The following is a 12217-nucleotide window of genomic DNA, read 5'->3' as shown; positions in this document are numbered from 1 at the left end:
GCCTATAAACCCTGGGCTGTACTATGTGAAATTAAAACAAAATACCTTAACACAAACCTCTTGACATGGGTACTCATTTTAGGCTCAGCACGGGCACAGCCCGTGGGGTTGATAGCAAGAGGGAGTTCCATTAAGGGGTTTCGGCCATAGCGGAAAGTGTAGTTCTCGCAGGCCTCAACCCCTGGCAGCTGCAAAAAAACAGACAGAAAGAAAAAAAATCCAAGTAATTATATGTTAATCGTGTGTAATGAAATACTTGCTTTTCCACACTGCTTCCTGTTCCCTTTCTCATGTGTATATCCAACAATCTGGGGTGATCCAGCAAGAACTGGGATGGTGAAGACTCACCGATTCAGCAATCCTGGCCACTGCAGAGACTGTCAAACCAAAGAGGTCTTCACCTTTCAAATAGCCGGGAAACAGCTGGAGCATTTCAGATTCTTTTCTAACAGAAGCAACGGGCTCCAAGATTTTATCCCACACACCTACACAACCACATGGGAAAGAATTACAGTGATCAAAAAAATAAAAGTCTATCGTACTGGTTTTAAAATGAATGCCTGAGGATATCGGGAACCAGAAACCAATACTGAAAACTCATTTTGTCATTGGTTACATGCACAAACAGGTCAGTGTTTAAAAAGTGAAGCGGACAATCATTTGGTGAGTTGCTGTTTTCTCCTCCACAAATCCCAAAGAAGCACGACATTTCTACTGCACCCTCGATTCTCGGGAATGAACCTTTTAGTATTCGCAGCATGGAAACTTTCAGTCCTCTGACAACAATCACATAGACACATTCTCCTGAGAAAACCTGCACAAAGTAGAATTTTCTGCAAATAAACTACATATTCTATTTCTGTTGATTGACTATAGTCAGCTCTCGGTTGTATGTGAGCAATTCCCCCGGCAGTGGTTTGACTGGACAGAGCGAGGCTGAGTGTTATCGGCACCCGCAGCATGAAGGGGTTAAGACCCAGAGCATTACAGGCCACATGCGCATCCCCGTGCCATGTTCCCAAGACCTGCCCATACGTTTATGGTTTAATGTATTCTTTTTCACCCTGCCAGAGACAAAGTTACCCGCCCTGAGAACAACCTGGTCAACTCAACTGTCTTTATTGCTTACTAAGTTCAGCACAGCTGATTTGAAGAGAACTGAGTAATGGTGTTGTATTTAAACAAACTCACTTTTCATGAAAGGAAACCTATGCTGACATTCCTACTATTTTAATTCATTTTCAATACTCAGTCTTGGGTCTCCCCTGTGAGTGAGCTTGTAGCAAGTCATCTTATTTGCAGCTTATGCAACTTCTTCAGAGGTGTCCTCAGTCTTCGTAGCATGGTATTAAAAACAGACCCTGCAAGCTCACTATAAGCATTACATGAGAACAGTGTCTGCAACATTTATTTGGAACATTTATCATACCACAAGTATCAGTAGTAACGGAACAAATAGCAAACCCACAAAAGTCATGATCTTCGTTCACAAAGCTTACCTTTTGGTGTTGTGTCAGTAAGGACCAGATCTTCGTGGCCTTGCTCCACAACCTTGATGACAAATAATGGAAGCCCGTCCTTCTCCTCAATCGAACAGAGATAGCGACAGCGTCTGTTTGCGTATCTCATGCTCCAGTACAACCGGCTGGCCTCGTAACCCACGGGGAAGAGTGCTTTTGAGGAGTGGAAGGCCTGCATCTGCTGTGGCAGCAGCTGACCAACGGCATGGAAAATCAGGCTTCCCACACGGAAAGTGTGATCACGTTCTCCTCGCTGAACGATGCTAGCGATCTGCCGCACTTCGTCACGCTGAACGTAGACCCTCCTGAAGACTGCAAAGTAACTAAGTTCTTGCTCATGAGTTCCCTTTGGTTTGTGCATGGGGCAAAGCATGGTCTTGTCTTTAAAAAACATGCATTGTGCTTTAATGGCACAGGTAAAGTGATAAATATTGGTGCACCTTAACCTGTGACAACCGCTGGTGGCACCCATTTTGTGACAAAACATGCATTTCATTTGCAAGCCTCTTCGCAGTGCTAGTTCCACGTTTATTAAGGCACCAGCTTGTGTCTCATAGACTTCTGTAGACCAAAGAGCACAGTTCAAATGGACCCAAAGGTCTAAATCCAGGTTGAGAAGCCTTGCTGGTCCATCAGTTAATCCATCGCCTTCCTCATGACAGAAGCAACATTTCCTATAGTCTTTAGGCACAGGATCTGGTTTAAGGGTTGTGCCCAGTTTTTTAAGAAATTCATCTATTTCTTCTTCACAAGGAGGTTTGAATGATCCTTTAGGAATCACAATCTGAATGCTCCACTTTTTCCATTTCATTCCTTTCCATTTCTTACTTGGAGGCCGACAGTCATCAAGGCTACTGTGTATTGCTTTTAGCCTAGGTTTTAGTTTCACTGTTACCTTAAGCTCATCTGGTTTTGCCTCTACCTTGGCTGTTTCAAATGCAGGGGGGAACATGATGGGGGGTGATGATGGTGGAGAAACTTTTTCCTGCAACTGAGGCAGACAGTGGACGTCCAAAGTGGAGATGTTGTTGCTGTACTGATGGAATGCTTTAGGCGGCCTCTCTTTCATTGGTGACTGTGGCAAAGATGGAACTGATTCCTGGTAAATCAACAGAAAGCTCTTAAGAAAAAAAAAGTCCCGAACTGTTAACCATTAAATGCTCTTGAAAACACTGTCAGGTTGGTATGGAAGAGGCTACTCAGAATGCCTAAAATCATGATGCAGCAACAGAGAAAAACAGAAATTACCTGACCCATGTTATGACAGCTTGTACCAAGATATGGAGCACAAAAGTTCTTCCAGTCAACCTAGAACGTGGTGCCCATTAATACAGAAGGGGAAGCACAAATAATCCTTTGTCCAGGTTTTGAATGAAAAACTACTCAATTGCCCTAGACAAACTAACTGACAGATTTAGTTCTTAGGTGTTTTTAGAAAGCGTTGTTACAACGCAAAATAACCTTGAAATATGGTTCATGGAATTAATTTGAAGAGTAAGAATCTTGTTATTTGGTAGAAGGGGAAGATTTGGAATTAATGCCACATATTTTTCCTCAAAACACATGACGAAGAAATTCCTGCAGGGCCCTACATTAGACACACCTTGCAGACTTAACGAGTCAGTCAAAGAAGCAGAGATTTGTTTAAAAAAAAAAAAAAAAAAAAAAAGGAGAGAAAACAAGAACAACAAAGGAAGTTTAGACTAAAAAGTGCTTAGTGTGGTTTGTATGATTTATCTGGAAAGAGTAAATGAAAGGATCAAGAGGCTGAACATGACATTTAATTAACTTAATTATGTACATGCTGATGCACTTGTGCAGAAATGTTACCCTGTTTAAATACAAGTGAAAATGAGCTCCATGGGACACTAAAAGGATGTGAATGTACACACATTTATCTTCTCCTCTGGGTTTGTTGTTTTTTGTTTTGTTTTTTTTTAATTTCTTCTGAAAAAAGTAAGTAGGATGCATTTGAAGGAAGGCTGCAAATTGTACAGTAAATACAGGATTCTGAGAAAGCATTAATTAGGTAGTGCTTGAAGCACATTGCCTGTTCTGTCCACCAGTTCAGGGAAAAAAAGTTAAAATTTGAACTAGAAAAAGTAGGAACCAAGCTAGTTAAACGAAGTACTAAAAAAATTTTATCTATGAGAAAATAAACTTAGCAGGATCATTTAGTCTTGAATGAAGACTATCCCACTTTTAATGATTAAGCAAACAGATAAATTTAAGTCATCTTCCTTTGAAACTGAATGAACCTGGACACAGCAAGAAATGATGCCCTGTGTGGAAGTGCTGCGTTTCTCTAAGGTGTCGCATACCCCTCACAGTGTCGGCAGGTACAGAACTACAGCATACTATTCGGGACCACCCAAGAAAATCCCTGGCCTAATTCCACCTTCAGTTGAACAGATTTCTTAAAATGTCTTTCTTCAGTAATAAGAACCTCTTTTTTCTTGTCGCTGTCAGTTAGCAGTCTCTTTACTAGTGTTTTGGTACTTAATGCTTTAAAATGGCAGCTTTACCCAAATAAAGTAACGTAATAGGACTATTTTTCCAGTTACCTTGAACAAATAAAAGTGTTTTTGCAAACTTGTTGTTCAGTTATTATTTGCACAGTTGTAATTTATTTTTTTTTACTGTACGCCAAATCAAAATGCAGACTGTAGTCCTTAAAGATGTACCTATTGTTTTGTACAATGCCCAGAGAACTTAAATGACTACTTTTTTGAGACTGCATCTTCAAAGTCTGTGAGGACAGCAAAAGGCAGCTACTGTTCTGCCATGCACCTCTGTCAGACAAAGTTCTGCAAATATGAATTTTACTTCAAGCTGCTGGTTCAGAATCTCAACGTCTGAATATAGAGCAATTCATTTATAGACCTCTAAAATGAAGTGCAAACTTCCCCCTCGCCCCCCTTCTGTTCTTCAAAAAATAGCTGCAATAATTTCTGCTCACTAGGGTCTACCAGCATTTCATACTTACTTTGTTCTCTGAGTTTTTTGCTTGCATGGCTGCCGAATAAAGAACAAAGCAGTTGTTGCTACAGAATACAATGTCCTTCATTTTATCAGAGCTTTCTTGGGAATCCTGGGAATCAAACACAGAAGATTATCAGAAGTGTATTTTAATGCCATTCTTCACATAGTAAGTGTAATGAAACAAGTCTTCCAATCTGGCTAGAAACTCTTTATTTGTAGAACATTTGTGAAATAATGAGCAATACTGTGATATAAATACTTGATTATTTGACATCTAACGTTACCACCACCTACAACCTTGTTCTTCAGCATTTCTTCCATTTAACAGAAGTTTAACAACCAAAATAAAGCATTCTATACCATGCACCCATCTGCTCCATACAGGCACACTTGCAAAGTAAAATCCTTTTTCTTTTATCTTTTGATGGCAAAGAACGTCTCATTTCAGCCTAATCAAAGACAGATCATACTGTTTTATCTACTGATCCATCTGCAAAACATTACTGGGAATTCAGTGCTTTTCTGACTACACAAACCCATCACTTTTGTATATAAATTTTGACTATATACCTTTGTTGCATAATTGTCTCAAGCTCATTGAAAGAGCAATGGTACTTTTTGAATGAGTGACAGCTCCTGATGTAAATACAAGAGGCTGAGACTGACATCTGATTCCTGCTCAAAAATAGTATAAGTATTCTTGCTCTTATAATACTTCCTGCCTTACAAATAAGTTCTTTTTCAATTAGGGTCCCTGAAGTGGTCTAGTAGCAGAATTTAGGAAGCTGCCATATATGGGACCAATTTTATGAAATTTACTGAAACTCATTTTATATGAGTAACAACTTTGACATTTCTTGTTTCTACTACAAATGTGCTTGAATGTCCCCTCCTGAATGAAGACACACGTAGAAGGGAGACTACACAGAAAGCTGGAAGTGGTATCAGTCAGCATGACAAGCAGTAGTCTTTGTTGCCTTCGTTTACCCATGCACCGTTACATGCAAAAAACTACACTTCCACTGCAGTACCTGTTTAAGGAAAGGCAGGTCTTTGAAGGACTTCCGCACACCACTACCAAGGACCACAACTTTGCAATGAGAGCACCATCGAGGTCTCAATGCTGAGCCTTCTGCAATATTCTGACTGTGATCCTTATAGGCAGCTACACCTAGAAAACAGGGAAGTCTGTTAGAAGGTGTATCAGATTAAACAAAATTTATGAGAAGTCACAGTATTCTTCAGTGGTCTAGCGAAGTAGCATCCTCCTGCATAGGGCATGGAAGGCAAGCTTTAAACTATGTCCTGATGGGGAAATTGTTTAAACTAGACCAAAACCAATTGTGCAAACAAGGCAAAAATACATTCTTGTATAGGAAATGAATAACTAAACCGACATAGGAATACATGCTTAAACAACCATGTCAAGTTTTCCAGTGGAGGAACAATCTTTCTGAATGATGGATTTAAAATCAGATTGGACAAAAAACCCTAATAATGTTGGGAACTACTGGAAGAAATACTTCACTGACAGTGATGTAGATAACATAATGGAAATCAGAGATGGATCAGACCTATTAAGTTATGGTTAACATCAGGAGCAGGTCCACACGTACCGATCACGTAAGAAGAGAAAAGTATTATTTAGAACAAGAATCAATTATTTAATTCTAGAGCATGAATTTATGAGGCTGAAATGCATTAATACTGACTCACTTAAAATTTTCATACTGAAAACTTAGAAGGATTAATGCCCACTCACCATTGCTGTTTGCAGGAAATGGCACACTAGGTTGCTTCAGTCCGTAAGACCCTACGATCCTGGCAGGTCCCATGGATACTGCCTGAGGACCCTGAAGTAGTAAGTGTTGCCTGTACTCCATAGATGGGTTCACTCTGTGACTGTTGGCCGTTGCCATGGAGGATGGTATGTCTGGAGCGTTACTAACCTCGTAACTGTTGGGAATTCTGACGTGGAGCAGGTTGGAGAATGCCGCTACAACGCTACTAATGTTCTAAAAACAGTAATAAAAACATAGCTCGGTTTTCATCAGACAGGCGGTTAAGATAGCAGTAATATAAATTATTAGAAGACTGCAACAGCTGCTGTATTGTACTATGCTATAACCCCTTCAGATTCACTACATATATATATATTAACAAAATATATTAACTGCTGTTGTACTTTATATATGTAATACAAACTTATTTATTTTACCTCAGCAGCTGTGGGATGTAAAGTAATTGCTACAGATATAAGGCCAGATTTAGGACCATTCTGGGATGGCCCAAGCTGAGAGGCAAACAAGCCAGAACCAGGTAATGCTCCTGAACCCGGTTCTGATTTTATGTAATTCCTTTTGGCTTCTGAACCTGAAAATAAAATGAAACACACTGGGTTAATCCTACACACATGTGAACACACACACAAAAAAAGCCTAGTTTTAACTTTTTGCTATGCTGCAGTCTCACCTTTTCCAGTACTGCTAGGTAGGATGGGAATGATGGGAGATGGTACAGGTTCTGGGCTCTCCTCCTTTACAACTGACAAGTCTGGATACCTACTAATTTCCATTCCCACCACACTTTCAGGAGAGGAAGAAGGAACAAAGCTGTCAGGAGTGTCCCTGTCCTCACAGTGATCTTGAACCCTAGAACAAAACCCAGAAAAGCTGTTTTGGAAACAGTCTAAAAAAACCTCAGGTAAGTCAAAATTATAAATCATGACAGGGAGCTACAATGAACTTGCTTCTTGCTACTAGTTATGGAACTCAATTACGTGGTAGGCCATTACTTCTGGCCTCTCATACTCCATTGCACACAGTGGTTTCTTGGGGAAGATACATAAAAAAAACCCAGAGGCACTAACAAAGCCCAGGCTCCACCACAGAACTGTCTGCTCCCCATGGCTCCAACTACCTGTGTAAAAAATTAGTATTTAATATTTAAACTTTCTGGTTTAAGTGTATTCACCGGTCCATCCCTCCTTGTCCATGCACAGGCTTCAGTGCTTCAAAGACACCCAACTTTTGGTAAGGCAAGTGAAAGGAGGCAAAAGGGAAGATCTTTGTAGGGAGACTCATGTTCTAGCAAGCATTTCTCATATGGTAACAGAAACTGAGTAGAGCTGGGGAGTTTTCAGTGACTCTTGCAGCATGCTGCTGTCTAGTAAAGCAGTCATGTACTGTCATTGTGCAACACTACCTTGCTGCTCCAGGAAAAACATCGATTTGTGTAGTTTTCTTCCACTTTTAAGAGAGTAAGGTAATGAATGCTTGACAATTTAACAGAATCTAGAGTTTAGCAGTGAAAGAAGTCATCTATTTCACTATGCTGCTCTCTACATGTGGAATGTTAACAGTTAACCAGGACATACTATCCCATTATGTTCTCCGCACTGTGTGGCTGTGCACAATGGATTTCGTTTCTTCACACCTTCACAGTCAACTCCTAGTAAAAGATCACAGAATCTGCTCCAAATACATTTTTGAAGATGTCAAGAAAAACCTACCTTAACTCCTCCTGATTGTTGTGAGGTGGTGTTGGAAGTGAAGCAGGAACATCCACAGTTTTAGGGCCCTGAGCCATTGCTCTTGCTAATAAATCATCTTGTGGTCTGAAAGGCAACTGGAACTGCTTTGGTCCCAGAGCTTTGGTAACTAAAACCAGAAACGTACAGCACAATGAGACATCTGTACAGCTCTTCCATTGATATACATTCTATGTATCGGGGTATTGGTGGCTCCCTGATACAACCAAGGCATTACAGCAGATGGTAACACCACTCTCATCCACTTGTAGTTCAAAAATTTTTGACTGTTCATGATTAATGTCTGTATTTTAAAAAACCTGCAAATTTTGAGCAAAAAGTGCTCAAAAGGCTTTTAAGTATGCCTTCTGCCAATACGAGAGGATTTTTGTTTTACTTAAAAATATAAAATCAAGAACTTTGTAACAACAAAGGAAAAGGGTTGGAAAAAAGGGGTTTAATCACTGAACAGTCCTTATGAAGAGAGACCATAAAGTTTTATTTAATGGAAAGCAATTTTAATTGACCAAATTACAAGCAGCAGAAACACATGCTGACTACATACAAATCCTGCTGAGGATACGTTTTGGGTAGACTGCTTTTGAGCTCGCTCATCGACCTGGTTAGTCACTTGTACTGGACGTAAAAAAAATTATTTTAAGGTTTTCTTTTTCATTTCTTAAGAGTGCTTCTAGCTCTCAACATGTTTCAAAAGTGAATAGGGAAAAAGCCATCACCTGACATTATGCTGGTGTAAAATAAAGCTGGATAATAATGATTACAACCTTAAAGAGTCTAGGCATACTGTTACTATAGTCGTCTTTTATCAAAACTGAAAATCATCCCAGTTATCTGTTTTGTAATTTGCTACAAACTTAACTCATTTACTATGGAAACAATACATGTTAGTCTTACCATCATGACCTCCTAACATACCAGCCTTGCCAGCAAGTTCCTCAGTGGTTGCAAAGCCATTTACCAACTTCTGGCACGCCACTGGAGGTGGTGTGGGAGGAAGAGAGGCTGGGGGTGTCGGAGGATTGCTCAGATTGTTCTGCTGCATGAGATTAAAGAACTGTAAATCAGCCACGGAATACAGGGTGAAAACTTTCCTTGTTCTAGTACTAGATAATGTAACCCACTCACATATTTTTACACCCGGAGGTAGCACTGATAAGCAGCAATAGTTAATTCTCAAGTATGTGACCAAATACATACAAGTATCTACTATAAAAGACACAATGCTTTGCTTTTTTTGTATCAATGGTATCAGAGAAATAGTTTACATGAGGAGTATACATTACTGAAACAAGGTATAGCTAAATTATTTACAGAAAAGCACGAAGGACATTTTTAGGAATGGTTTAGGAGCCCCTAGAAGTTCCTACAGTTTAAGCAAAGGTCTGAACTTAAGATGGAGAGAGTTATTCCACAGTGACTCTCCATCACCATGAACAAGCCAGCTTACCCGATTTTCACTAAAAGGGAAGCTACCTCACATTTAGCACAGGATGAGCTTTCACTGAACCAGTTACCGTGGAGAAGCAGACACTCTTCAAGTTCACACTCCAGGCTACTTCTCGCTAGCTTACTTAACTGCCCATATTTTAAATGAAAATTAAATGAGAACTTCAGTATCTGTTCTTGTTGCAGTCATGCCTACGAAGCTAATACTTATTATTCACTTTTGACCACAGCAACTATTTCTGCTAGATCACATTCTCAGCTTATATGCCACGTAAGGCTGGAGTAAACACCACTGTTTTTTAATAAGTTACTAAAGTTTTTATATCAGGGTAGCCAAGCAGCAAATTTGATTCTGTCTGCTTGCTATCTTGCTGCTCTCCCAATATTGCCACTCTGATCTCAGAGACTGAGTTTTAAATTCTGTGGGTTATTAGCTCGTCAACAAACAGTCTATTTTGTTCAGAGTCCTTAGGTTCTTAGTCAGGGCGTAGTGGACAAATGAGAGAAGTCTACTTCCCATTAATTCACATTAAGAAATGTTTTAATGCTTTCAATGACTTTGCAAAATACTGAGAATTCAGCCTTTTCTGCTCCATAAAACTGTAATTACAATTTTCACTATTTAGCATCCATTTGTAAAAGGAATACCTGTAGTTTTTAATTAGTTTACAACACAGTTTCCAGAACTGATTTCCCCTTTCAGCCAGTAAAACAACAGTGACTGATTCACTACTGCACTGTCCATCTGGTCTAGCAACAGAAAATTATTTTCTTCTGCTTGCATAAAAGGCAGGCACTCTAACCAACTACTAGTAATGAAGTTGTGAACTTCTTTTCCCACAGAGAGCACACAATGGAAATACGAATTAAAACCATACCTTGTAAATGAGCTGGGAGTAGTAATCTGAAGCCCCATCAAGAGTAGCACTACCAAAACTTCCTACAAGTCGATTTCCACCATTTAGCTGGCCACTGCCATAGGGAAGAAAGTGTGCAAAGCTCACTCCAATTATTGGTTCCATCAAAGGCAGCAGAGAAAGCTGCTATATTAAAAGAAATAAAAGTTAGTAATTAATTTAACTATAAAATAGAAGCATTGCAAATCTCCAAATATCAGTAGAGTGGTTTCCAATTTTAAAAAATCATCAGAATTTACCCTCTATCAGAAAACTGTATCAAACACAGGCCTCTTTTTGTTAAGGAAAGTAGTCCCCTGTCCATTGGAACCGCAGCTCCGGCTCCCTGCCAATTCAGCCACAGAGGCTGCCAGAGCTGACAGGAACTCCACAGCTTTGAGACTACCAAATGCCTGCCATGTCAGTAGATCTTCCAAATTGAAATAAAACCAAAACTTTACATTTCTTGGTTTTGTGGAAGTTTTCATTTTCTCCACCCTGTACTCGCAATTCAACTTAATGATAAACTTCATTTTCATCATCAGAAGTCCACTCTTTCAAGCATCCTCTTGATGCATTACCCGGCATCTGTATACCTACCTGTTTTAACTGGATGAATGTATCAGCGTTAGGGTAAATAGCTTGCTTTTCTTCTTCCTCTTTTTTTCTTTTCTTGGACCGAGGAGCTGCCTTCTCTCCTGTCCTCTGAGTTCGCTTATTTCTCTGTTTCTTGGTTTCAGGTCCTACATCTGTTCTCTGAAGCTGGCTGTTACTACACCCAAGTGCACTTTGCATCTGGTTTCCTGCAGTTTGCTGGTAGAAAAAAGAAAAGTGAAGCACAATTTTTGACATTTTAATATACAACTCATTCAAATTTACTGCACCATAGTCTAAAAGAACACACACAGTATAATAAATCTCATTGATAACAAACTGTATTTTACGGTTTACTTTGCTGTCTTACTGGCAACTGTAACTGCTGTACTATCCCTGCACACAGAATTATGACTTACTGTTAACACCACTGACATCTGAAAACATCATTAAAAACTCACAGGCCAGAAACATTTCCTTCTGAATACCCCCTAAAATAAAGTTACATGTGCATGCAACCTTAGAGATCTTCACAACGGCATAATGAAAGGCAGACTTGGTTACAGAAAAAAGGCTTGTAAATTAATATTATACAAATGTATTTTGAGGTTAGAAACAAAAACAGTACTGTGACACACTTCTGGATTATACCATTTGCTTACATACTTTCAATACGAATTTGCAAAGCCATTCTTCACATGAAAGGATAGTTGTGTAAAAGCAATCAGAATGGGACTTGGTAACACCGACAGATAGTAGCAAGCCAAAAGAAAGTCCCATTTCTTTCTATCAATTATTATTTTAAACAGCTCTACATGACCCCTACTACCAGTACTCTCACCACCATTCCTGTCACATATGTTTTAACTGTGGATCTTTAACACTTACCTAAGTTACCTGCTGCTCACAATTACCTTTATTTTTATCAGTCTTTATTCATTTTGAAAGTGTTTAAATCTCGTTTCAAGGATGTATTTAGAGTTTAGGCAGCCATAAAACAAAACTGAGTAGAGATTAAAGATTACAATAAAATGACCAACAAATATAAGTGTAAAGTGTATTCTACCTCCACAGAAAAGCAATTTTCTTTAGTTCTGTTTTTAAGAACTTTATAAATTATTAAATCATATAATGCCATTAATATAAAGAATTAATGCTCCCTTCCATTAAAGTAGAATTAATTAGAGAGATATGCTGTAACACAGAAATCCAGCAATTCTAGGAGATCT

General features: G+C 39.1%; 1 protein-coding gene across 13 annotated transcripts in view; it reads right to left on the bottom strand.

Annotated features, from left to right (window-relative positions):
- The window catches only part of KMT2C (lysine methyltransferase 2C), a 199561-nt gene that overhangs the window by 3242 nt on the left and 184102 nt on the right, over positions 1 to 12217 (bottom strand). For 8 of the 13 annotated variants that reach the window (XM_049799094.1, XM_049799092.1, XM_049799100.1 and 5 more), the window contains 12 exons: positions 10995 to 11207; positions 10377 to 10541; positions 8947 to 9088; positions 8014 to 8161; positions 6975 to 7153; positions 6721 to 6875; positions 6265 to 6517; positions 5534 to 5673; positions 4507 to 4611; positions 1500 to 2619; positions 349 to 485; positions 46 to 188 (listed from right to left, as the gene is read on the bottom strand). In XM_049799094.1, coding sequence (XP_049655051.1) covers positions 46 to 188; positions 349 to 485; positions 1500 to 2619; positions 4507 to 4611; positions 5534 to 5673; positions 6265 to 6517; positions 6721 to 6875; positions 6975 to 7153; positions 8014 to 8161; positions 8947 to 9088; positions 10377 to 10541; positions 10995 to 11207 — 2900 coding nt within the window. The remainder of the gene's footprint in view (positions 1 to 45; positions 189 to 348; positions 486 to 1499; positions 2620 to 4506; positions 4612 to 5533; positions 5674 to 6264; positions 6518 to 6720; positions 6876 to 6974; positions 7154 to 8013; positions 8162 to 8946; positions 9089 to 10376; positions 10542 to 10994; positions 11208 to 12217) is intronic. The other 5 variants (XM_049799098.1, XM_049799099.1, XM_049799097.1 and 2 more) reach the window with 5 other exon arrangements.

This window comes from Accipiter gentilis, chromosome 4 (assembly GCF_929443795.1).
Source record: "Accipiter gentilis chromosome 4, bAccGen1.1, whole genome shotgun sequence".
Classification (NCBI taxonomy): Eukaryota; Metazoa; Chordata; class Aves; order Accipitriformes; family Accipitridae; genus Astur; species Astur gentilis.
The sequence above is the reverse complement of the archived record's forward strand: the minus strand, read 5'-3'. Positions and strand labels throughout refer to the sequence as shown.